Source organism: Aureococcus anophagefferens, assembly GCF_000186865.1.
Source record: "Aureococcus anophagefferens unplaced genomic scaffold AURANscaffold_15, whole genome shotgun sequence".
In the NCBI taxonomy this organism is placed as follows: Eukaryota; class Pelagophyceae; order Pelagomonadales; family Pelagomonadaceae; genus Aureococcus; species Aureococcus anophagefferens.
Genome location: NW_008705575.1, coordinates 237,987 through 262,528, shown reverse-complemented (window position 1 = coordinate 262,528; position 24,542 = coordinate 237,987). Strand labels below are relative to the sequence as shown.

The following is a 24,542-nucleotide window of genomic DNA, read 5'->3' as shown; positions in this document are numbered from 1 at the left end:
TTTTTGCTGCTGCTGACGACGCTCTACGGCATCGTCTGCGCCCACGCCGGCGCGCTGCTCCCGGCGCCGCGCGCGTCGCCCAAGGCGGCGCGGCCGGCGCCGGCGGCGCGGGAGCGGCCCGCGCGCGGCGCGGCGGCGCCCGCGCGGCCCGCGGCGCGGCCCGAGCGCGCGCCGCGCTTCGCGGCGCCCGCGGCGCCCGCGGCCGCGCGCGCGCCCGCGGCGCGGCGGTGCCGGAACACGCTCGGCGCGTCGCCGACGGCCGTCGTCGACAGCGCCGGCGGCGTCTGCGCGCCCGGCGGCCTCGACGGCGGCGGCTGCTGCTGCGGCGCGCCGCCGCCGCCGTGCGCCGCGTGCGCCGGTGGCGGCTGCTGCGCGACCTACGAGGCCTGCGTCGCGTGCTGCGTGTCCGACGCCGCCGCGCCGGCCCGGGACCGCGTGCGCCGCGGCGCGACGCACGCCGTGCTCCGAGGCGCGGCGTCCGACTTCGAGCTCTGCCGGTTCCGGTGCCTGACGAACTCGGGCTCCGTGCTCCACCAGAACAGCTACCGCGCCGCGGACCGGTTCTGCTTCGACGCGAACCGCGCGCCGCTCGTCGACGGCATGTCCGTGAACTCGGACGCGGAGACGCGCGCGGCGCTCCTCGCGGGGCAACCCGCTGTGTGCAAATCAAATCTTCAACCCGACTTCAATGTGCGCGTATGCGAATGTTTTGACACGAGCACTTTCGCTGTGCTTCGAGAACTCGACGAGAGCAATCGATCCGTCCATTGCACACAGGCCCCACGGCGCAGCGGCGGACCCGTACGTCGCGCCCCTCGGGCGCGCGGCCGGCACAATCTTCCCCTGCGGGACGGACGCGTGCGCCGCGCCGGAGCAGGACGTCGCCAAGCTCCGCGAGGCCGCGCGCGGGGCGGCCTAAGACCCGTTACTTCGACGGCGCCGCCTTCCAGGCGAAGCCCCGCAGCGCGCCGTCGTCGCCGTCGAGTCGCGCGAGGCCCGCGGCCTCGAGCCCCGCGGCGAGGCACGCCTCGTCCTGCGACCCGAGGGCGCCGGACGCCGCGAAGGCCGCGACGACGGCGCCGGACTCGTCGAAGATCGGCGCGCCGCCCTGGAAGCCGAGGCAAAACGTGCGCCCGCGCGCGAGGGCGAAGTAGCAGTTCAGGAGCGCGAAGAAGGCCGCCGTGCAGGGCCGCTTGCAGGGCGGCAGGCAGGCCGCGGCCGCGCGGAGCGCGAGGACGGCGGGCAGCAGCGCCCACGTCGCGACGGTCGCGCCCGCCCCGAAGCGGAGCAGGTTCAGGCCGTGGGCGACAACGCCCCGGCCCGCGCGCTCCCGCGCGTAGAAGCCCCGGGGCACGAGGCGCGACGGCCTGGCGAAGGCGATGGCGGCCTCGCACTTGTTCGCGATGACCGCGGCGCCGTCGCGCTTCCCGTCCATGTAGACCACCCGCGACGCGCCGGCCGCGTCGACGTAGCCGAAGCAGAGGAGCGCCGTCGCCTTGATCTCGAGGGAGTGGGGGCCGCCGACGGCCAGCACCGTCGCGAGCATCGTGTCGAGCTCCGCGCGGGTCGGGGCTGCCATAATAATATCGTGTCCGAAAATCTGGCTCCCCGTGCTCTGCAATTGCTCTGCTCTTTCGACCCGAGGCCGGATGGCGGTGATGAAGCGTGGACGAAGACGTGGTGGTAGCTCACGACCGCGTTCTAGGATGGCCGGCGACGACGCGAGAAGTATCCGAATCGGTGTTAGGGCTCGTCGAGGAGCGCGGGCGGCAGGACCTTGTAGGGGTTGAGGATGAGGTTCGGGTCCATGGCCCGCTTGAGCTCGGCCATGAGGGCGAGCGCCGGCGGCGGCTTGTTGAGGTGGAGGTAGTCGGTTTTGCACTGGCCGACGCCGTGCTCCGCGCTCACGGAGCCGCCGAGCGCGGCGACGCGCTCGAAGACCCAGGGCTCGAGCGCGGCCCGGAGCGGTTCCCGGTAGCCGAAAAAGTCGCAGACGTTGAGGTGGAGGTTCGCGTCGCCGACGTGGCCGTAGCCCGCGACGTTGATCTCCTCCCCGTCCGGGAAGCCCGCGGCCGCGAGGCGGTCGCGGCACTCGTCGACGAGGCGGTAGAGGTGCGCGTGGGGCAGGCTCACGTCGTACTTGTAGACGAAGCCCGCGGCGGTCATCGAGTCCGAGACGCCCTCGCGGAGCCGCCAGAGCCGCTCCGCCTTGGTGGCGCTCGGCGCGAGGACGCCGTCCGAGACGCAGCCGTCGTCGAACGCGGCCTCGAGGAACCGCTCGAGCTTCGCGCCGTCGTGCGCGCCGTCGCTGCCCGCGCACTCGACGAGGACGCGGAAGCGCGCGGCGCCGCCGGCGAGCGGGTCGTCGAGGTCCCGCTCGCGGTCGAGGACCGCGCGCAGCGCGTTGCCGTCGACGAACTCGATGGCCGACAGCACCTCCGCGAGGTGCCGCCGCGCGAGGGCCAGCGCGCCGCGGACGCCGTCGAAGTCATCGCACGCGAGCCACGCGACGGACACGGCGCTCGGCCGCGGCGGCGCCGCGAGCGCGAGGCGCGTGATGACGCCGAGCGTGCCCTCGGAGCCGATCAATAGCTGCGGCAGCGCGTAGCCCGTGTTGTCCTTGCGGAGCGGCACGGACGCGCAGTCGACGACCGTGCCGTCGGCCTTGACGAACTCGACGCCGACGCACGACCCGCGGAGGGAACCGTAGCGCACGAAGCGCACGCCGCCCGCGTTCGTCGCGAGGTTCCCGCCGACGGTGCACGTGCCCGACGCGCCGAGATCCAGCGGCGCGACGAAGCCCCGCTCCCGGAGGAACGCGTCGAGGTCGCCCAAAACGACGCCGGCCTCCATCGTCGCGACGCCCGTGTCCGCGTCGAAGGCCTCGATGCGGTCCATGCGCGCGAGCGAGAGCACGACCTCGTCGTGCACGGGCACGGAGCCGCCGACGAGGCCCGTCTTGCCGCCCTGGGGCACGACGGCGAGCCGCCGCGCGTCGCAGTATTTTAGAATCGCGCTCACCTCGGCCGTCGACGCCGGCCGCAGCACGACGCGGGCCCGGCCCTCCCACTTGGACATCCAGTCGACGTTGTAGGGCCGGCAGGCCTCGGCGCCCTCGAGGACGCTCGACGTCATGGTCCGGAACGCCGCGACGTCGTCGCTCGAGAGCTCGGCGTAGCGCGCCGACCGTTCGGCGACGGCGAGGCGCGGCGCCGCGCCGAAGCGGCGCGACGCGCGGCGCAGCGACGCGGCGGCGGCGTGGCGCAGCGACGCGGCGGCGCGCGGCGCATCGGCAACGCGGCGAGCGCGGGAGAGCATGCTCGGAGCGATGCGAGAGAGCATGCGAGAGCTAGCCATCTCTCGCTTGTGGCAGCGAATTCAACATCGTCGAATTGAAGGCGTTCATGAACGGAAGTGCAGCGCAGTTTACCTTCGACGACTCAGTAGTCCGCCGCGGTTGCGCCGCCGCCCTTGGGCTCGCCCGTGTCCTCGTGGCCGCGGCGCCGGTGGCGCCAGGTGCGCCAGGTGCGCCAGTGGTAGCCGCCGTGGTGGAGGTGGCGCCGCGCCTTGGGCTTCTCCGGCGCCGCGGCCGGCGCGTCCTCGGCCGCGTAGTCGAACACGTCCGGCCCGCCGACGCCCGGCGCGCGCTTCCGCATCCACCGCGCGGCGCGCCTGAGCGCGACGTCGGCCTCGGCGAGCGGCGCGCCCGTGCCGCAGCCCTCCGTGTACATGACGAAGTCGTGCCAGAGCCGCGGCCAGACGTCGACGTCGACGTTGTCGCATTTCGCCGCGAAGTCGCGCGCGTCGTCGAGGACGACGTCCGCGTCGCCGCAGACGAAGAGCGTCGGCGGCAGCGCGGACAGGTCCGGCGCGAACGCGGGCGACGCGCGCGGGTCCGCCGGGTCCGCGCCCGCGAGGTACGCCGCCGCCATCTCGCCTGGGCAGGAAACAAAACTTCAATATGCATGTGCTTGCACGATTTCGACATACTCTCTTCACTGTCCGGAAAGAACTCGCCGAGCAAACACGATTCGTCCAAAAATCAGCCGAATCGACTTCGATGTGATCGAGATGGAGAGGTTTGAAGTTTTTGCTGGAAAGGGCGTTCCACCGGTTGATTTCCGGCACAGCACCTCGCGCGTCTCGTCCCGCTCCGTCTCCGCGTCGCCGCTGTTGAAGACGGGGTCGCCTCGTTTCGTCGCCGCGTCGAACTTGCGCGTCTCGTAGCTTTCGCCGCCGCAGGTGAGGTCGAGCCAGGGGCTGAAGCCGACGACGCCCGCGACGGGCGCGCGCGACGCCGCGGCGCCGTTCGCGAGCGCCGCGGCGACGGCGAGGCCGCCGCCGGAACTATCGCCCGCGAGGAAGAGCGCGTCGGCGGGGGACGGCGCCGGCGCGCCCGCGCCGTCGAGCTCGTGGGCCGCGAGCCACGCGAGCGCGGCACCGCAGTCGTCGACCGCCGCGGGGAAGGGGCACGACGGCGCGAGGCGGTAGTCCGGCGCGAGCACGGGCAGGCCCGTAAGCGCCGCGAGGCGCGACGCGAGCGGCGCGTAGGCCTTGGCGCTGTAGTAGCAGTGGACGCCGCCGTGGAGCAGCAGGATCCGCGACCGCGTCTTCGGCGCGCCCGCCTTTTCGAACCAGAGCGCGCCGCCGCGCTCCACGGGGCCGTAGTCGTCGCCCCACTCGCCGGGCACCTTGCGCCACGACGGCACGCCGCAGGCCGCGGCGGCGACGTGGTGGACGGCGACGCCGGCCGCGAGCTTCGCGTCGAGGCACGCGTCGCCGCCGTCCGCGGCCGCCTGGGCGGGAAACAAACATATGCAACCCGACTTCGCGCGCGTCATCGAACGGTTTCGACGCGAGCTCTTCGGCCGTGCTCCGAGACCTCGCTGAGAGCGATCGATTCGTCCAAAACTCCGCCGAATCGACGTCGACGAGCTCGAGCATGTCAAAGTTTGGTCGGGGCGTCCCGAACCGGCGGTCGACGTCCGCGCGGGCGGCCGCGAGGAGCGCGTCGATACAAACATCGACATGAACCTCGTCGACGAGGCGCACGGCGAGGGGGTCCGGCGGCGGCGGCGCGCCCGCGGCGCCGTGGATGCGGACGATCGCGTCCGCGAGCGCCCCGTCGACGCCCCGCGCGTCTTCGAGGCGCAGCGGCGCGTCGAACGCGGCCGGCGCGTGGACCGTCGCGCGCGTCGCGTAGGAGTCGAGCAGGTTCGCGACGACGCCGTCGACGCCGTAGTGCTCCAGCGCCGCCGCCGCCTTGGCGTCGACGAGCGCCGCGTCCGTCTCGAGCTTGAACGACACGACCTGCGTGAAAATCAAATCTTCAACTCGACTTCAATGTGCGCGTAATCGAACGGTTTGGACCAGACTCTTTCGCTGTGCTTCGAGAGCTTGTCAAGGGCAATCGATTCGTCCAAAAATCAGCCGAATCGACTTCGATGTGACCGAGATAGAGAATTCTCAAGTTTGGTCAGGACCACCCAAACCAGTGGTTGATTTCCACACAGGACGCGACGCAAGACGCGCCCCAGGGCTTGAGGAGCCCGAGCATCTTGGGCACGGCGTCGAGCTCCAGCGTCAGGCCCGCGCCGCCGGTGCTCTGGATCTTGTGCTCCGGCGGCGTCGCGACGTGGAAGTCGCTGACGGCCGCGGCGCAGACGACGACGGCCCGGTGCCCGAGCGGCGCGACCGCGGCGCACGCGGCGCGGAGGAGGCCGAGGTAGGCGTGGACGGACGAAAAGGGCGCCGCCGCGAAGCGCGCGCCGTCGCGGAGCGCCGCCGCGCCGGCTGCGTAGGCCGCGTCGCCCGCGGCGACCGCGGCGAGCGCGGCCCCGGGGTCCGCGCGGAGCGCCTTTTCGAGGCGCCGCGCGAAGGGGAACGCGCACGTCGCCCGGTGCAGGAAGAGCACGGCGTAGCCCCGCTCGAGGAGACACTCCGCGAGCGCCGCGCCGCGGTTGCCCGTCGAGAAGTTGTCGATGTAGCGCACCGTGCGCGCCTCGAGGGGCACGGTCGTGCCGCCCGCCGTGACGACGGCGAGGGGGCGCTCCGTACCGCGCACGCGGCGCGCGAAGGCCTCGAGCGCGGCGACGGTCGCGGCGTCGGGCTGCGACGCGGGCGCGGCGGCGAAGAAGGCCTCGGCGGCAGCGGCGTCGGCCATCGTCGGCTGCGACAGCCACGCGACGGAGGACGCGCTGCGGGCGCTCGTGCGCAGGCGGGCGGCGCGAGCGGAGCTAGTGGCAATTTGCGGGTTCATCATACTGTTCAACATATGTTCAACAATCGAGCGCAACGAGCTTGCGATGGGACGCCACGCCCTCGCCTTCGGTTTGATCGCGACCTGCGGCGCGCTCTTGGCGCCGCGCGCGCCGCGCGCGCCGCGCGCGCGGCGGGCGGCCGCCTCTGTCGAGGACGTCGACGCGGTCGTCGTCGGCTGCGGCCCCGCGGGGCTCGCCGCGGCGATCGAGCTGCGCGCGCGCGGCTACGAGCGCGTCGTCGCGCTCGACCGCCTGGCGTCGCCCGACACGTTCGAGACCGAGCGGGCCTACCTCTACCTCGTCGACGCGCGGGGCCAGCGCTGGACGGACCGGCACCCGGGCCTCACGGCGGCCGTCGCCGCGCGCGGCGTGAGCAACGGCAACTACACCGTGTCGCGGCTCTACCCCGACGCGCGCGGCGTCGAGACCGTCGCGCCGCTCCTCGCGCGGCCCGCGGCGGCCGGGGCGATCTGGATCCCGCGCGCGTCGCTCCTGGCGACGCTCGCGGACTGCGCCCGCGACCGCGGCGTCTCGCTCCGGTACGGCGCGGCGCTCGAGGGCCTGGAGCGCGAGGGCGGCGCCGTCGTCGCGTCCGCCGGCGGCGCCGCCTACCGGACGCGGCTGCTCGTGGGCGCGGACGGCGCGTCGTCGCGCGTGCGGTCGTTCCTCGGCCGGCGCGCGGCCGCGCCGCGCGTCTTCGAGCCCGTCGAGCTCGAGTCGCCGTCGGGCGGGCTCCGCTACAAGATGCTCGAGGTCGACCCGGCGTTCGCGGCGACGGACCTGCGCACGGGCGCGCGGGTGGCGACGGCGTCCGCGCAGGCCTACGTCGTGCCCTCGAAGGCGACGAACAAGCGCGACCGCGTCCGCCTCGGCCTCCTGCCGTCGCGCGACCCGGCGCTGCCGCGGACGGCGAATGTCATCAGGGCCGCGGGCCACAGCGTCTGGGACCTGGAGACGGGCGACGACGTGCTCGCGTGGCTCAGGGAGCAGTTTCCGCAGCTTAATGGCGCGGTGTCGGCCGACGCGGCGTCGCGCTTCGCGCGCGCCGGCGCCGGCGCGTTCCCGCGGCCCCGCTACACGCCGGCCGTCGCGGCGCGCGCGGGCGACTGCGACTGCTTCCTCGTCGGCGACAGCGCGCACGCGTTCCCGCCGGACCTCGGCCAGGGCTGCAACGCCGCGCTCGAGGACGTCGCCGCGCTCGGCGACGCGCTCGCCGCGAGCCGCCGGCCGACGTGGGCCTACCAGCGCGCCCGCGCGCCCGCGGCGCGGGCCGTCGCCAAGCTCGTGCAGATCGGCTTCCCCTTCCAGTACGACCAGTCGCGGGTCCGCTCGAAGCTGTTCCTCGTGGGGCTCGCGCTCCGCGTGGCGGCGAACGCGGTCGCCGCGAGGCTCCTGCCGCCGCGGGCCGCGGCGGCCGTCGCGCCCCCGCCCGCGGCCTTTGCCGTGCTCGACGGCGAGCCCTACGTCGACATCCTCGCGCGGCTGACGCGCGCCAACCGCGCGGTCGCCGCGGTCGCCGCCGCCGCCGCCTGCGCCGTCGCGCGAGCGGCCATGGCCGGGTGTTAGGGCCGGGCTTCGGTAATATACCGAACCCCCCACCTAGGTTCCACTTTACTTAAAAACCTGCGACGGTCCAGGGGCAGGTTTTTCGGGTTTTACTTTGACGGTGATTTGCCGCCGGCGAGTTTACTGCCGGGCCGGTTTTTCGGCGGCCGAGAGGCCCTTCAAGCCGTGGCGTCCCGCGTACTACGCGGCGCGCGTGACTCGCGGGAACGACCGAAATCAACTCTGCTTCATTGGCGCGGATATTACGGTTCCTCCTGCGAGGACGGCGCTGGTTGTGTTAGGGGCTTGGCAGCCAGTATATCGTAGTTTACTTCAAGTTGAGGTGCAATTTTACTTCAATTTACCACGGAAACTCGCCGTTTCCCGCAACTAGCGGCGCCGGCAAATCGAGTTGCGGCAAACGAAAAACCTGCGACGCCTCCGGCAAAGCAAGTAAACCTGCACCTGCCGGCGAATCACGGCAGTAAAGTGGAACCTAGCCCCCCACGCGCGCCTACTTGAGGATCGTCCGCTTCTTCGCCGACGGCGGCTCCGGCGACGACGCCGTCGCGCGGCGGTCGAGCTCGGGCAGCGCCCCGGACCGGCGGCGGCGCCCCGCGGCGCCGCGCTTCGCGGCCTCGGCGGCCTCGGCGCGGCGGAGCTTCGCGTCGAGCTGGGCCTTGGTGCCCAGGCTCGCGCGGTCCGCCGCGGCGGCGCCGTCGCCCGGCCGGGCCGCGGCGCTCTCGAGCGACGACGTCGACGCGGACTCGCCGCCGCCGCCGGGGCTCCGGGGCCCCGCGCGGCGGCCGAGGTGGAGCCTGTGTGGAAATCAACCAGTGGAACGCCCTGTCCAGCAAAAACTTCAAACCTCTCTATCTCGATCAAATCGAAGTCGATTCGGCTGATTTTTGGACGAATCGATTGCTCTCATCGAGTTCTCGAAGCACAGCCGAAGGACTCGCATCGAAACTTCCTCATAAGAGAACATTGAAGTCGGGTTGAAGATTTGATTTCCACGCGGGGCGGAGCGAGCCGCGCTGCTTGATGGACTTGCGCGACGGCGCCTCCCGGTCGTAGTCCTCGACCTTGGTCCGCCGCCGGCTCCCGGCCGCGCCGGACAGCGTCGACGCGACGGAGCCCTCGGGCGACGCGGGCAGCTCGCCGAGCAGCCTGCGCGGCGCGCGAAATTCTTCCACCCGCCGTCGACGGGCGCGCGCGCGACAGGTTCGACGCGCGCGCGTCGACCGTGCGTCGAGCGCTCGACGAGCGCCATCGATCCGTCCAAACGTCGCCCGAATCGACGTCGACCGAGCCGGAGGCGCGCGACGTTCGGTCGGGGCCGACTACGAGCCGGCGGGCGAACGCCGCGCGGCCGGCGGCCGCTTCGTCCAGAGCTGCTCGTCGCCGCCGTCGCCGCCGTCGCCGGCCTCGCTCGCCGCCCGCCGGAGCGCCCGGTGGCCGCCGCCGCCGCGGTCGCGGCCGCGGTCGCGCGCCGCGCGCTCCGCGCGGCGCGCCGCGTCGCCCGCCGCGCGCGCCGCGAGCCACTTGCCCGACATGACCTTGCGCAGGACGCGGCCCTTGGCGTCCTGCCACGCCCGCCGGTTCCGGTAGTAGGACCCGAGCTTCTTGTGCGGCGGGTTGTTGAGCATGAGGCTCTCGTTGAGGTAGTTGACGACCGGCAGGTCGAAGAGGAGCTCGACGTCGGCGAGGGCCTGCTTGGAGAGGCAGTAGACCTCGACGTTCGTCACGGCGACGGCGCTGCTCGGCGTCCGCCCGTTCGGGTCGAGCACCGCGAGCTCGCCGAAGACCTGGCCGCTGCCGAGCACGGCCACCAGCATCTCGACCGTGCCCTCGCCGGGCTCGAAGAGGTGGTGGTCGCCGAGGTCCTTCCAGTTGCGCTGGACGACCCAGAGGCCCGGCGGCTCGGCCTCGAAGCTCACGTCGTCGACGCGGCCCGGCGACCGCCGCCGCGGCTCGCGCGGCCGGCAGAAGCTCTCGGGCACGGACTTGTTGAGGTTGACGACGCCGCTCTTGATGATGAAGAGCTCGGGCGCGACGTCGTCCTCGCGGATGATGACGCTGTGCGCGTCGTAGAGCTTGACGACGCAGCGCCGGCTCACGTCCGCGAGGCGCCTGCGCGGAACTCGAATCTTCGACCCGACTTCACTGTGAGCGAATGTTTCGACACACGCACGTCCACTGTGCGTCGAGAACTCGACGAGAGCGATCGAGTCGTCCAAAAAGCGGCCGAAACGACGTCGATGTGGCCGAGCTCGAGCAGTTCCAACGTTCGGTCGGGACGTCCCGAACCGGCGGTCGGTTTCCGCGCCGCGAGGCGCCGCGCGGGCCACGTGAGGAAGATGGGGCAGGCCGCGAGGTGCTTCGCGCGGATGATCTGGTCCTCCGCCGTCGCCGCCGCCGTGATGCGGTTGTAGTCGTCCTTGGGCAGCGACAGCAGCACGCACGTCGTCTTCGCGCGCGCGTTCGCGGACCGGAGGTGCGCGCCTGCGTGGAAATCAAATATTCAACCCGACTTCAATGTGAGCATACGCGACAGTTTCGACGCAAGCTCTTTGGCCGTGCTTCGAGAACTCGACGAGAGCAATCGATTCGTCCAAAAATCAGCCGAATCGACTTCGATGTGACCGAGCTAGAGAATTCTCAAGTTTGGTCAGGACCGCCCAAACCAGCGGTTGAATTCCACGCAGGCGCGCGCCCTCGGCGAGCGCGGCCTCGCCGAAGGCGTCGCCGGCCTGGAGCCGCTTGACGACGATCTCCGTCGAAGTCGTGCCGCCCGCGCCGTCGTCGACCTCGTGGTTGAGCGTGATGGACACGACGCCCGAGTAGATGACGTAGAACGAGTGGCCCTCGTCGCCCTGCGCGAAGACGAGGTCGTTGCCGCCGCAGTGGACGACGGTGACGACCTTGGCGACCTCCGCGAGCAGATTCGGCGCCTCGGCCTCGCCCTCCACGGGCTCTTTTTTGGGCGTCCGCTTGGCAAGATCCGCGAAGAAGCGGACGTGGCGCAGGATGCCCATCCACTGCTTCACCTCGTGCTTCGAGCGGTCCCCCAAATTGCCGTCGGCGAGGGCCGACCCGGGGGGCGTCGCCGTCGCCCCGGACGCGCTCGTCGCCGCCGTGAGGGGCCGGCCCTGCGCGTCCATCTTCGCCGCTTCCGGCGCGCGGCGGAGCACGTCGGGCACGCCCGAGAAGCCGTCGAGCGCGAGGCTCTGCTGGGCCCGCCGCCGCGCCACGAGCAGGTCCCCGATGCACTCCATGAACCGCCCCTCGCGCCGGTGCACCATGGCGCTCTGCTCGAGGACCACGGGGTTCGTCGGGTCGATGATGCGCGCGCGCTCGATGAGGCGGTGCGCCTCGCCGGGCGTCGCCGCGTGCCTCGCCTTCTCCAGGAGCTGGGCGCTCAGCACGCTGTGGTGCTCGCTCAAATTGAGCCGCTCCCCCATGGTCGCGGGACCCATGGTGGATGATCAGGGCGTTGGTGGCACCATCTCTCAACGCTGCCAAGGGGCTGCTCGACACAGCACGGCATGGTTCACTGGCGCAGCAGCTTCGGCGGCCGGATTCTCCACTCGATGTGCCCGTGAAGAACCGGCCCGAACACGCCGCCCGCGCCGCCTTTCCCGCCTCCGATGTCGGCCTTCGCCGGCGGCGACGTCGTGCTCGGCGCGCCCTGCGCCGCCGGCGCCGGGTCCGCGGCCGTCGCCGAGCTGCTCTGGTTCACGTACCGCTGCGGCTTCGAGGAGCTGGCGCCCTACGGCTTCACGGACGACGCCGGCTGGGGCTGCATGCTGCGCAGCGCCCAGATGCTGCTGGGCAACGCGCTGACGAGAAACGGGGCGGCGCCGAGGCTGGCGACGGCGGCGCTCTTCGCGGACGCGCCCGGCGATTCCGCGCCGTTCGGTTTGCACAACTTCGCAAAGTGCGGCCTCCGCTACGACGTGCTCCCGGGCGAGTGGTACGGCCCCGGCGTCGCCTGCCACGTGCTCCGGGACCTCGTCGACTGGCGCCGGAACGCGCCCGGCGGGCCGGCGCTGCGCGTGGCCGTCCGGACGCCCGAGAGCCCGCTGTCCGTCGAGGGCGCGTGCGACGCGATGACTCAGGGCCGGCGCGACGCCGCGGCCGAGGACCCGGCGCCGGCGCCGGAGGATTCCGCGCCCCTCGACGTCGACGGCGCGGACCCGCTGCTCCGGCCGCCGCCGGAGCTCGCGGCGCGCGAGCGGCGGCGGAGCGAGAGCGCCGCGGCGGCGGCCGCCGCGCGGCGCGGCCGCCTCGACGGCGCCTGGGACGGCGCGCTCCTCGTGCTGCTGCCCCTGCGCCTCGGGCTCGCGCGCCTCGAGCCGCGCTACGCGGAACCGCTCCGCGCGGCGCTCCGGCTGCCGCAGTCCGCGGGCATGCTCGGCGGCCGGCCGCGCGCGAATCGAATCTTCAACACGACTTCAATGTGCGCGTCATCGGACCAGAATCTTCAGCTGTGCTTCGAGAACTCGACGAGAGCCATCGATCCGTCCAAAAGTTAGCCGAATCGACGTCGATGTGACCGAGCTCGAGCATGTCAAAGTTCGGTCCACGCAGGCGGCCGGCCGCGCGCGGCGCTCTTCTTCCCGGGGCTCGCGGCGCGCGACGGCGGCGCCGACGTCTACGGCCTCGACCCGCACACGGTCCAGCCCGCGCTCGCCGTCGGCGACGACGGGGCGCTCGGGCCCGGCGCCGCGGCGTCCGTCGCTCCGCGCGACGCGAAGAAATTAGCGGCGGACGCGCTCGACCCGAGCCTCGCGCTCGCGTTCTACTGCGCGGACCGCGACGACTTCCTCGACTTCGTCGGCCGCGCGCGCGCGCTGCCCGGCGCGCCGCTCTTCGAGGTCGTCGACGCCGCGCCGCGCCGCGGCGGCGCGTGCTTCGACGACGACGACGACGACGACGCGAGCGGCGGCGGCGGCGGCGACGACGAGGACGACTGGGAGGTCGTCTGACTCGTTAAAAAGAATTAGAGGAAGTAGTACTCGAGCCAGGCGACGAGCTCCTCCTTCGTGAACTGCATGTGGTCCCCGGCCGTCGCGTTGAAGAAGATGCCGCCGCGCTCGTCGACGGTCTTCAGGCCGAAGAGGTCCTCCACATACCACGGCGTCTCCCGCATGGGCAGGACTTTTTTGAGGGAGCCGTCCGCGAAGGCGCCCCAGTGCTCGCCCTCGTTGGGGTGGATCATGGTGTCCTTCTCGGCCTTGACCATGATCCACTTGTCCACGGAGACGAAGTTGCGCTTGTACGTCTCGTTGACGACGTTCCCCTCGTTGTTCCACGCCGCGAGCTCCGAGTGGGCCTTGTAGGCGTCGGACGTCACGCGGAGCGGGTCGCGGTAGTAGTCGATCTGGAAGAGGAGGCCCTGGGTGAGCGCCGTGTACGCGGCGTCGCCGGCCAGCGACGCCACGAGGCGACACACGGGCCCCATGAGGCCCGTCGGGTCGCAGTGGGGGAACGCGGCGACGCCGACGACCGTGCCGTGGACCGACAGCACGTTTTTCACGGGCGGGTCGTTGTACCGCTGGACGTAGCCGCGGCAGACGCTGTTGCCCTGCGAGAAGCCGACGCAGTTGAACCCGCCGGCGAGGCCCGTGTCGTTCCGGACGGCGGCGGCGAACGCGTCGACGTTCTTGTTCATGGTCATGAAGAAGCCGTTGTTCGTGTCCTCGGCGAGCGTCGCGCCCGTCGGCACGCACGTCGCGTAGGTGTCGAGCGTCTTCCCGACGAGGGCCGTGATCTCCTTCATGCCGGCGTTGAAGCAGGAGTCGCCCATGCCGTGGGCCAGGGCCGACGGGTAGACCTTCGCGGCGGCCGCGAAGGACGCGCAGAGCGCGACCACACACAGGGGGCGCAGCATCGCGACAAGCGACCAGCAGGGGTGCGACGGACGACGAACACCGGCGCCGGGAGCAGCCAGGAGGGGTGCGACGGACGACGAACACCGGCGCCGGGAGCAGCCAGGAGGGGCGCGACGGACGACGAACACCGGCGCGGGGAGCAGCCAATCGCAAAGCCACAGATGCCACAGTGAGATTTGGATACTGCGGGGCGTGCATCCCAGCAGCGGACTTGCCGCACGATGGTGCGTTCAGCGGGGCCGGGCTGCGCCGTCGCGCTCGTCGCGCTGCTGTCGGCGGTCGCCGACGAGTCGGACCCCTACGCGGATCTCTACGCGTCCCTGCTCGCGGGCCAGCTGCCCGGCGTGCTCACGGCCGCGGGCCCCGGCGTCTTCGACGACGGGCGGCGCCTGGCCTACTCCTACGCGCCGAAGCTCAACGCGACGACGAAGCGCGGGCGGCTCAACTACACCTACTTCTCGCCGGCGCCCTTCGCCTACCGGGACACGGCGAACCCCTGGGTCAGCTGGGCCCGGACCTCACTCTGTACGACGCGTCGTCCTCGGACCTCAAGGCGGCCTTCTTCGCCTTCGACGGCGACTACTGGGACGGCGACGAGCTGCGCTACCCCAACGCCGTCACAGACATCGACGGGTCCTACGACCCCGGGAGCCGCACGCTCGTGCTCTGGGCGTCGCCGGCCCAGGCCAAGGCCGACTGGCTCGCCGCACTCCGGAGCGTGCTCTACCGGGCCAAGGCGTCGCTCAGCGTCAAGGACCGGCCCAACGTCCACACGCGCGTCGTCTGGATCTCGCTCCTCGACGTCGAGGGCAACCGCGGGACCTCGTTCAACGTCACGATCGCGCTGAAGACGGCGACGACGATCATCACGGACCGCTCCGGCGTCACGCTCCGGGATAAGGCGTGAGGTGTTTCTCCGCGCGCGCGGCGCGGCGAACCTCCCCGGGGGGGGGGGACCGGGCGCCCGGGCGCCCTCAGCAGTGGCAGGGGTAGGTGCCGCTGAAGGAGTCGTTGGAGCAGAGCTCCCGGGGCGAGTCGAGGGGCTCGAGGACGGCCTCGAGCTGGGAGCACCAGACCGCGAGCTGCGCCTCGTCGGCGAGCCGCGACGCGTAGCCGTCGAGGACGTCGCGCTCGTCGCCGGGCGTGAAGCCCGCCTGGGCAGCAAAAGGGTGCGAAATTCCCAACTTCAAAGGCTCCTCTCTCGGTCGTTTTCCGCTCGTTTCGGCTGATTTTTAGACGAGCGATCATCTCTCGGAGCGCTCTCGAAGCATGGGTGCTGTTTCCGAAACGCGCGCGCGCGGAACACTCACGTTGAAGCGACGTTGAATCACTCTTGTCCTGCCCTGAAGCCCGCGAGCTCGAGCGCGAACGACACCATGCAGTACGCGTCGCCGACCTGGTCGACGACGTAGCCCGTCAGCGGGAACTCGAGGCGGCCGTTTCCCGGCTCGTCGCAGCCCTCGCAGTCGACGCTGTAGGTCTTGACGACCGCGCGCTCGAGCGGGTGGTCGTAGCGCGCGAGACGCGAGTAGCACAGCGCGGACGCGGTTTTTCCGTTCGGCGCCTTGCGCACGACCTCGTGGACGAGCTCCTCGTCGTTGATCGCGTGGACGCAGCGCGCGTCGACGACGGCCTCGTCCGCGGCCTCGCGCTCGAGGAACCGCGTCCACACCGTCTTCGTGACCTGGTCCAGGTCCGCCTCGACGCGGACGTGGAAGACGGCGACGAGCGTGTGGTGGCTCGGGTCGTGGTAGTCGCGCTCGACGGCGTAGGTGCAGCGCACCTCGCCCCGCGACGGGCCCGCTGTGAAGGTCCGCAGGAACGCGTCCGCGCCCCGAAAGTCGGGCTCCTCGGGCCGGCACAAATTCACGAGCGCCTCCTCGAAGAGGCGGTCCGTCTCGACGGAGTCCATGGGGGGCTCGAAGCCCGCGAAGAACTCGATGCACTTGCCCAGGATGACGCTGTGCTTGGACCGCTCCGTGATGCTGTAGCGGCAGCTGCCGCCGTCGTCGCAGTCGAGGTCGACGCTGTAGGTGCGCTTCGCCTCCTCCTCCTCGCGCGGCGACTCGTCGTAGTTGATGCAGTCCTCGTCCTCCTCGAACCACATGGCGGGCGAGCACGCGGACACGCGCGAGGCCGCGGCGGCCGCGGTCGCGTCGATCGGGCTGCCAAATTACACGCGGCCGCGGCTGCACGAAGGCGGCACCGTTACGACAACCTTACCTTCGTGAGCTCATCATGGCTGAGCCTTCGTCCCCCATGCCGCTACCCACAGACGACGACGACGGCGCCGTCCTCGAGCCGGTGCCGCGCGCCGACGACGACGACGACGGCGCCGTCCTCGAGCCGGTGCCGCGCGCGGACGACGACGACGACGGCGCCGTTCTCGAGCCGGAGCCGCGCGCCGACGACGACGACGGCGGCGCCGTCGTCGAGCCGGAGCCGCGCGCGTACGACGACGAGGGCTGGTCCGACGGCCAGCGGCCGAGCCGCGGCGACCTCATCCTCGAGGCCTGCGTCGACGCCGCCGTCGACTACTTCGCGCGGCGGCGCGACACGTACCCGGCCATCGTGCGCCAGGGGAGCCGGCTCAACGCCGCCGCCGCGCGCGAGCTCTACGGCGCCGAGGACGGCGCCGCGGCGGCGGACGGCGACGGTCGGCGGCTCAACGCGCGCGAGCTGCGCGAGGCCATGCGCGCCGCGGCGGGCCGCGTGCGGCGGCGCGGCGCGCTCCGCGCGTTCCGCGAGTCCGGCAACGCGGCGCTCCGCCGGGCCGTCACGGGCGACCCGGGGACGCGCGTCCGCGACCACGTGCGCCGCGTCGCCGGCGACAAGCGGCGGGCCATGGCGGGCCGCGTGAAGACGCTCCGGCGCCGCGCGCGCGAGCCCGTCGTCGTTCGGGCCGTCGACAAGGCGCTCTTCACGCTGGGCGTGGGCTGGGTCGTCGCGACGGAGTACGTCGTCCTCGCGCGGCCCGAGCACTTTGGGGCCTGGTACGTCGCGAGCCTCGCGCCGCTGCTCGCGCACCGCGTCGTCACGTACCGGCGCCGGCGCTGGGCCTACTTCTGCCTCGACTTCTGCTACGCGCTCAACGCGCTCTGCATGGGCCTCGCCGTCGCGGCGCTCGCGGGCGGGCGCGCGCGCGGCCGCTTGTTCGCGCTCGCCTTCGCGCTCGCGAACGGGCCCCTGCTCTCCGCGATCCTCGTCTGGCGCAACTCGTTCATCTTCCACTCGCTGGACCACGTGACGTCGACGGCGCTCCACGCGCTGCCGCCGATGTGGACCTACGCCGTGCGCTGGGGCGGCGGCGGCGACGCCGGGCGCGCGCTCGGGTTCCCGGCGGCGGCGGACGCCGTCGCCGCGTACGCCGCCTGGCAGGCGCTCTACGTCCTGAAGACGGAGGTGGTCGACGCCGCGTACCTCCGATCGACGCCCGACGAGTCGACGAGCCTGCGCTGGATCGCGCGCGACGGGAAGAACGCCATGAACCGGCTCTGCAAGGGGGTCCTCGTGTCCGGGGGCCTCATGCGGCGCGACGAGGACTTCGACCCTTGCACGCGGAAGACGAAGCTCACGTTCTGGGCCGCGCAGCTGTTGTACACCGTCGTCACGCTCGCGCCCGCGCCGCTCATGTGGCGGTCGCGCCGCGCGCACGAGGCGTTCCTGATCGCCATGTTCACGACGGCCGTCTACAACGGCGCGTCCTACTACATCGAGGTGTTCTCGCGGCGCTACAACCTCAAGTTCGACGTCGCGGACGACGACGCGGGCGACGACGACGGCGACGACGGCGACGACGAGGACCACGGTAAGGTGGCCTAGTGAGCCTTAGTGCAAGCCACGGCAACTTTCCCCTCAATCAAGATCATTCGTCCGCGAGCGAGAATCGTCTCAGTTCGTCTCGTGTGCTCGGCCATCGTTCGATTTTGCGCCGCGGCGTGGTCCGTGCACCGACCACCCAGACCACCACAACAACAACCGAACGCCTCGCCATGGCGCAGATCGACGCCGGCGCCATCGAGGCCATCATTTCGGGCCAGGCGTCGTCGGACACCGGGTACTCGCCCGTGATCCAGGTCATCAACGCGACGGAGATCAAGAACAATCAGACGGGCGCCGGCTCCGGCCGGTGCGCGCCCGCGCGCCCCCTTTCCCCGCCCCGCCGCCCCGCGGCCCGACGCGCCCGCGCGCAGGTTCCGCATCGTCATCTCCGACGGCGCGCGGTTCACGACGTCGATGGCGGCGTCGCAGCTCGCCACGATGCTGAAGGGCGGCGAGCTCCAGGCCGGCTGCTTCGCGCGCCTGAACAAGTTCGTCCTGAACACGATCCAGAACAAGTCGATCGTCATCCTCCTCGACGTCGCGGTCGTCGGCGCGCCGACCGGCCTCGTCGGCGCGCCGACGAGCTACCCCGACGGCGCGCCGCTCCCGAGCGCGACGGCGGCGGCCCTCGGCGGCCCCGCGGCCCCGGCCCCCGCGCGGGCCTTCGCGCCCCAGCACAACGCGCGGCCCGCGCCCGCGGCCGCGCCGAAGCCGCCGTCGAACTTCGGCGCCGCGATGCGCGGCGCGGCCGCGCCGGGCGGCGGCGGCGCGTTCCGGTCCATCAGCGAGCTCAACCCCTACCAGCAGCGCTTCACGATCAAGGCGCGGGTCACGGCCAAGGGCCCCATGCGCACCTGGAACAAGCCCACGTCGTCGGGCAACCTCTTCTCCGTCGACCTCCTCGACGGCTCCGGCGAGATCCGCGGCACGTTCTTCAAGGAGGTCGCGGACAAGGTCTTCCCGCTCCTCGAGGAGGGCAAGGTCTACGTCTTCCAGGAGACGAGCGGGCGCCTCAAGCCGTCGAACAAGCAGTACACGTCCATCCCCCACGAGTTCGAGGTCACGTTCGGCAACGTCACCGTCGAGCCCGCGGACGACGACGGCGCGATCGCGCGCATCGTCGGCGACTGGAAGAAGATCTCCATGTTCGCCGACGGCGGCGGCCCGCGCGAGGGCAACGTCGACATCGTCGGCGTCATCAAGGCCGCGTTCCCCGCGGGCCAGATCACGTCGAAGCGCACGGGCCAGGAGCTCACGAAGCGCGAGGTCGTGCTCTGCGACGACAGCGGCTACGACGTGCGCCTCACGTTCTGGGGCGAGCTCGCGCTGCGCGACGACGCCTTCTTCGAGGCGCAGCCCGTGCTCGCGGCCAAGGGGCTCCGCGTGTCCGACTTCGGCGGCGTGTCGCTGTCGTCGGGCTTCGGGTCGCAGCTCATCTTCGACGGCCAGGAGGACCCCGAGTCCCTGCGGCTCCGGGCCTGGTGGACCGAGGGCGGCGGCCGCGAGGCGCCGACGGTCGCGCTGACGGGCGCGTCCGGCGGCTCGGGCGCGCCCGCGGCGTTCGGCGACCGCATCGTCCTCGACGACATCAAGGGCCGGCAGCTCGGCTTCGGCGAGAAGCCCGACTACGTGACCTTCAAGGGCACGCTCAACTTCGTCAAGACCGACAGGCTCTGGTACGAGGCCTGCGCCCAGGAGGGCTGCCAGAAGAAGGTCGTGCAGAACTCCGACGGCACGTGGCACTGCGAGAAGTGCCAGGCGACGAACGCCGAGTGCAAGCGGCGCTACCTCATGTCGTCGACCTTCGTCGACGACAGCGCCCAGTCCTGGGTCTCCGCCTTCAACGACCACGCGACGAAGATCTTCCTCGGCGTCAACGCCGACGACCTCGCCGCGTACAAGGAGGAGGTCGAGAACGAGGACGGCAAGTTCGAGGACTACATGAAGCAGTTCCTCTTCAAGCAGTACGTCGTCAAGGTCCGCGTCAAGTCCGAGGTCTGGCAGGAGCAGTCCCGCGTCAAGGCGTCCATCGTCGACATCTTCGACCTCGACTACGTCGCCGAGTCGCGGGACATCCTCGCCGCGCTCGCGGTCATGGGCTGAGCGACGGACCCCCCCCCCCGCCCCTAAGCAAGAAGCTCCCCCGGACCGCGCGAGGGCGTTGTGCGGGGCTCGTCGCTGTCGGTGTCCTCGCGACCTCCTTCCCTTCCCCGCGGCATCCTCGCGCTCGCGACGTTCGCGAACCGCCTCGAGCGACGATCCATGTCGATGCGCCTGGGATTTATTCGGCTAGAAGTCGAGGTCGACGCCCGAGAGCGACGTCGGCGAGCCCGCGAGGACGACGCCCCCAAGTCGCTTGGACCGGTCGCTGTCGTCGGGCGGGCTCGAGCTGCCGCCGCCGTCGCCCGGCTCGGGCCGCGGCGCGCGGCGCGAGACGTCGAGCTGCCACTCCCACACGACTCGTTCCTTCTCGCGGCCGAGCTGCTCCACCCGCCTCTTGAGCGCCTCGTTCGCGCCGCGCCGCGAGCGCAGCCAGAGGGGCTTGAGCACGCCGTAGACGAGGCCGTTCGCCGCGCACAGCGTGATCGCCCAGGCGAGCCACATCGGGCCCTGCGGGCCGAAGGCCGCGCCCGCGGCGCGCGTCACCAGGAAGCTGAGCGCGAGGTGGGCCGCGGTGAAGGCGGCCTGGAAGCGCGGCTTGCCGCAGCCGATGAAGGCCAGGCAGAACCCGATGAGCACCGTGAACAGGTAGAAGAGGGGCGTCCGCATCGACGCGTAGACGCGGCGCACCTGGACGTCGCGCTTATCGTCCGAGAGGCTGTGGAGGAGCACCACGCGCACGAGGTGGTTCGTCAGCATGTAGCCGGCCATCAAGTAGTGCGCGCGCGCCTCGCACGCGGCCCGGAACGACGGCTCGGTCACGGCGGCGGACGAGCAGAGCACGAAGATCGCGGTCCAGAGCTGGCCCGGGAGCGACACGCCGAGGCCCGAGCTGAGCACGTTCGCGCTCTCCGCGAGGCGCGCGAAGACGCAGACGAGCCAGTAGAAGAGGAAGACGCGTCGGCTCAGCATGCGCTCGAAGCGCCGCCTGCGATGGCCGCGCGTCGCATCTCTCGAAAAGAAACGAACATGCTTCGAATCTCTCGAACAGAACCGACCACGCGTCGCATCTCTCGAAAAGCGTCTCGCGTCGCTTCGAATCTCTCGAACAGAACCGACCATGCGTCGCATCTCTCGAAAAGCGTCTCGCGTCGCGGGACGCCGCGCGGCGCTCGTCGCCCGCGTCGGGGAGCGTGAACTCGCAGCACGCGATGTCGTTGTCGATGTCGCGGTCGTCGTCCCCATCCGCCGCGACGCGATACGAATCCTCGAAGGTAACGGCGTGGCCCTCCGGCACGGGCTCGGGGACGCCGCTCGAGCCGCTCGAGCTTCGGAAGGGGATGGGGATTTCGCTAGCCCCGAGCATGATGCCTCCGAGAGTTCAAGTCAACCGCTCGCGACGGCGCGAAGAGTGCTCGTGATCGAAAAAGCCTCGAGTGCTCGTGATCGAAAAAGCCACGAGGTCTCGCTTGTTGCACTGATGGCCTAAAATTTACACAAAGTCAACTCGCCTCGTAGCGACACACAAAATGCACCTCCGATGTTGAAGGGGCAAGAACCGACTGTGAGCGAGCATGGCCGCCGCTATCGCATCCCAGGCCGCCGTGGCGGAGCAGCCCGCCTTCGTGTTCACGGAGGACAATTTCCGCGCGCCGAAGCTCCCCGCGAACCTCAAAGTCGTCGACGTGCCCCTCGTGGAGGCGACGGACGCGGCGCTGGAGGGTTTTGGGTACGTGCTCCACAGCGCCGACGAGCGCACGGTGGAGAAGAAGAACTTCGAGATCGTCCAGTGGCCCGCCAAGGGCTGGCGCAAGTGCGACCCGGGCTGCGGCGACGAGGCGGGGACGACGGAGGGCCGGTTCGAGGTGCGGTGGGAGGGCGACTTCTTCTACGGAAACAACTTGGCCGTCGCGACGACGAACAACACGTACCTCGACGGCCTCGGCGCGCTGCCGGAGGTCGCGAGCGCCGACGAGGCGACCTGCGCCGGCGACGGGAAGGCGATCTTGCTCTGGATGAGCGACTACCACGGCGACGGCGCGCAGCTCTTCTTCCCCGAGCGGCGGCACCCCTTCGTCGTGTGCCTGGGCCCCGCGGCCTGCGGCGACGACGTCGCGCCGGCCGACATGCGCGCCTTCTACGTGCCCGCGGGCAAGGGCGTCTACTTCCACCCGGGGACCTGGCACAACGGCGTCTACGTCGCCAAGGACGTCATCGCGCGCCTCGGCGGCGACAAGGCGACGTTCCTCACGCGCCAGGGCAGGGTCCACAGCCGCTTCTCCGCGAGCTGGGCCGAGGAGTTCGGCTGCGTCCTGCGCGTCCCGCTGACCCTCTGAGGCGCGGCGAGTATTAAATTTTGGCGATGTCGGCCCGGGCATCGTCGAGATCATGATGTCGCAGTCATAGCCTGAGACGCAGCCGCCGCCGCCGAAAAACAACACACAAGACCCTTATTTAAATACCCCCTACGACGCCCGCCACGTCAAGACCCCCACGGACCCGAGCGCCTTGACGGCGATGCATCCGAAGGTGTCTCTCGAGGTCGGCGAACGTCATGTGTTTCGGGACACTCTCATTCATGAGCGGCAAGGTCTTCCACATAGCCGCTTCGTACAACCGGCGGCTACCCTCGACCTTAGCGCGGTCGCTTTCCGCGAGCTCCTCGAGAGCTTCGCGCATCGCTTTTCCATAATCTTCGACGCTCGCGTGTCGCCATCCGGAGGTCTTCGATTCAGGTGCTGTTTGCTGCCGCGCCGGCGCGGCTGCGTCGTCGAGCTTGTCGAGGATCTTTAGGACATGCAAGGCGCCGCTGAGATCGGGGTTTTGATCATAGCTGTCATAGTCTTCCTGAAGCTCTATACAAGTTCGCAAACACCCCTCCAGTTCAGCCTTAAGTTCAGGTGATTGCTCTCGGCAAAGCTTTTTCGCTTTTTCCCTCCGAGCTCGGAAGAGCTTCAACACGTGGGCCGGGCTATGACCCTGCGCCAGATGCACCATGAAGAAGCGTGTTGCCGCGGGCAGCTGCAATTCGATCTCGTCCCGCGGCAGCCCCATCTTCAGCATCACGAGCCGCATCGTTCGCTCGGCGTCTGCTTGTATCTCCTCACTGCTCCTACGATTCCCGATGCTGCTTGCTTGGTCGATGTCCCTTTTAAATTGAAGCTCCGCGGCGGCCCGACTGTTTCCTTCCGCCAGATACGCGTCAAACTTGCGAAGAGCCTCGGGCATCGACGCGTCGATCATTCGCGCTGGGACGCCCGCGTCCTGCATCGTGTGGCGGAGGAAAGACTCGATGCTCTTCAGCTCGTCGAGCGCCGCGGCCATCTCCGCGTCCGTCGCGTCGGCGGGGATCCCATCGATCTCGGGCGCATCGGCCATGCTGCCCGCTTGCGGCTGGGTTTATTGCTGAGCTGCAATTTAACCTCAAGGCTGATTCCTTGAAGTGCTCGAGCTCAAGAGGCGAGCTGGACTGTCGCGTCGCGCGCCGCCAGGTCTCCCACAGTGTGCGAGCCGCGAGCTGCCAGTCGCGTCGCGCGCCCGCCAGCGCGCCCACACATCGCTCGCAGCTCGCTGCAGCCAGTCGCGTCGCGCCCGCCAGCGCGCCCACACAAATCGCATGAGCGCCGTCACGCGCCTCCTCGGCGGCATGTCCGCCGTGGCGTCGGCCGCCGGCGGGCGGCGGCGCCTGGCCACCGTCGGCCTCTCGGGCGGCCGCCGGCGCCTCGCGACGGTCGCGGCGCCGGAGCACTTCCTGCACGTGGGCCCGGGCGGCGACTGGTGGGAGGGCGGCGGCATCTACGCCGCGAAGCACAACCCGGGCGACTACGTGCGGTCGCTGCCGCTGCCCGTCGGGACGCGGCTGCGCGGCGACGTGCCCGCGGGCGAGGTCCGGGCCATGTACGACGCCGCGGCCGTCGACGCCGCGTGGCTCGAGCCCGCCTGGAGCGCGGGCGACCCGACGGCGGCCCTCGCGGCGCCGGGGCGCTGCCAGCTCGGCGACGACTGGACGCCCTGCGCGCTCCGGGACCGCGTCTGGGTCTCCGACGACACGATGGTCGCGACCTTCGACCTGCCGGACGCGTCGGCGCCGCTCGGCCTGTCCACGTGCGCCTGCGTCCTCGCCCGGGGCGGCGCCGGCGACGACGGCGAGCCCGTCGTGCGGCCCTACACGCCCGTGTCGACGAACGCGCTCGTCGGCGCGTTCCAGGTCATGGTCAAGGTCTACGAGCGCGGGACGCTGAGCCGGGCCCTCGCGGCGCTCGACGTCGGCGACGCGGTCGACTTCAAGCACATCGCCTTCAACGTGAAGATCCAGTTCCCCTTCGGCGCGAAGAAGGTCGGCATGCTCGCGGGCGGCACGGGCATCGCGCCCATGCTCCAGGCGCTCCACGCGCTCCTGGGGTCGACGGACGACAACACGGAAGTCACGGTGCTCTACGGGTCGCGGTCGTCGCGGGACGTGCTCGCGGAGGCGACGCTCGACGACTGGTGCGCCAAGCACGCGCGGCTCAAGGTCGTCCACGTCCTCAGCGACGAGCCCGCGGGCTCGGCGTCGCCGCACGCGCGCGGGCGCATCGACGCGGGCCTCGTGAAGGCCCACCTCCCGCCGCCGGGCGACGACGCGCTCCTCTTCGTCTGCGGGCCGCCGCCCATGTACGACGCGCTCTGCGGGCCCCGCGGCGACGCCGACGCCGTGACGGGCGTCCTCGGGGACCTGGGCTACGCGCCGGCCCAGGTCGTCAAGTTTTAAAGCGCGTCGCCGCCGGGTTCCGGCGCAGCAGGGCGCCGGCGGCCGGCTGCATCCGAGTCGGACCCGGGCGAAATCGAGTGGCCACCCGCCTGCGGACCCCGGCGAGCTAGGCGCCTAGGGAGCCATATGCAAAACTTGAGGGGGGTCGGTGGCGCCCTCGGCGCCCTG

At 71.2% G+C, this 24,542-nt stretch overlaps 8 protein-coding genes across 8 annotated transcripts; 4 read left to right on the top strand and 4 right to left on the bottom strand.

The window, feature by feature from the left end:
* Positions 1-1,329: 1,329 nt before the first annotated feature.
* On the bottom strand, positions 1,330-3,351 carry AURANDRAFT_54174 (hypothetical protein; the record flags this gene model as incomplete). Its single annotated transcript, XM_009040431.1, has 1 exon — positions 1,330-3,351. The coding sequence occupies one exon, from the start codon at positions 3,340-3,342 to the stop codon at positions 1,744-1,746; it is 1,599 nt and encodes a 532-aa protein (XP_009038679.1).
* A 1,343-nt stretch (positions 3,352-4,694) lies between these two features.
* AURANDRAFT_54169 (hypothetical protein) lies at positions 4,695-6,206 on the bottom strand (the record flags this gene model as incomplete). The annotated part of the gene is made up of 2 exons (XM_009040430.1): positions 4,695-5,310; positions 5,522-6,206. Coding segments are annotated over 2 exons (1,257 nt in total), but the record flags the coding sequence as incomplete, so codon positions are not given.
* A 99-nt stretch (positions 6,207-6,305) lies between these two features.
* AURANDRAFT_65500 (hypothetical protein) lies at positions 6,306-7,826 on the top strand (the record flags this gene model as incomplete). Its single annotated transcript, XM_009040558.1, has 1 exon — positions 6,306-7,826. The coding sequence occupies one exon, from the start codon at positions 6,306-6,308 to the stop codon at positions 7,824-7,826; it is 1,521 nt and encodes a 506-aa protein (XP_009038806.1).
* Positions 7,827-8,319: 493 nt separating this feature from the next.
* AURANDRAFT_65499 (hypothetical protein) lies at positions 8,320-10,843 on the bottom strand (the record flags this gene model as incomplete). Its single annotated transcript, XM_009040429.1, has 5 exons — positions 8,320-8,623; positions 8,823-8,975; positions 9,153-9,938; positions 10,157-10,310; positions 10,510-10,843. 5 exons carry the CDS (start codon positions 10,841-10,843, stop codon positions 8,320-8,322), a joined length of 1,731 nt encoding a protein of 576 aa, XP_009038677.1.
* A 612-nt stretch (positions 10,844-11,455) lies between these two features.
* On the top strand, positions 11,456-12,796 carry AURANDRAFT_65498 (hypothetical protein; the record flags this gene model as incomplete). The annotated part of the gene is made up of 2 exons (XM_009040559.1): positions 11,456-12,338; positions 12,399-12,796. 2 exons carry the CDS (start codon positions 11,456-11,458, stop codon positions 12,794-12,796), a joined length of 1,281 nt encoding a protein of 426 aa, XP_009038807.1.
* Positions 12,797-12,810: 14 nt separating this feature from the next.
* Positions 12,811-13,701, bottom strand: AURANDRAFT_29155 (hypothetical protein; the record flags this gene model as incomplete). Its single annotated transcript, XM_009040428.1, has 1 exon — positions 12,811-13,701. The coding sequence occupies one exon, from the start codon at positions 13,699-13,701 to the stop codon at positions 12,811-12,813; it is 891 nt and encodes a 296-aa protein (XP_009038676.1).
* A 222-nt stretch (positions 13,702-13,923) lies between these two features.
* Positions 13,924-21,960, top strand: AURANDRAFT_71962 (hypothetical protein; the record flags this gene model as incomplete). Its single annotated transcript, XM_009040560.1, has 7 exons — positions 13,924-14,202; positions 14,256-14,585; positions 15,396-15,432; positions 15,978-17,515; positions 17,704-17,831; positions 17,896-19,615; positions 21,223-21,960. 7 exons carry the CDS (start codon positions 13,924-13,926, stop codon positions 21,958-21,960), a joined length of 4,770 nt encoding a protein of 1,589 aa, XP_009038808.1.
* A 1,559-nt stretch (positions 21,961-23,519) lies between these two features.
* On the top strand, positions 23,520-24,374 carry AURANDRAFT_28905 (hypothetical protein; the record flags this gene model as incomplete). The annotated part of the gene is made up of 1 exon (XM_009040561.1): positions 23,520-24,374. The coding sequence occupies one exon, from the start codon at positions 23,520-23,522 to the stop codon at positions 24,372-24,374; it is 855 nt and encodes a 284-aa protein (XP_009038809.1).
* Positions 24,375-24,542: the final 168 nt, after the last annotated feature.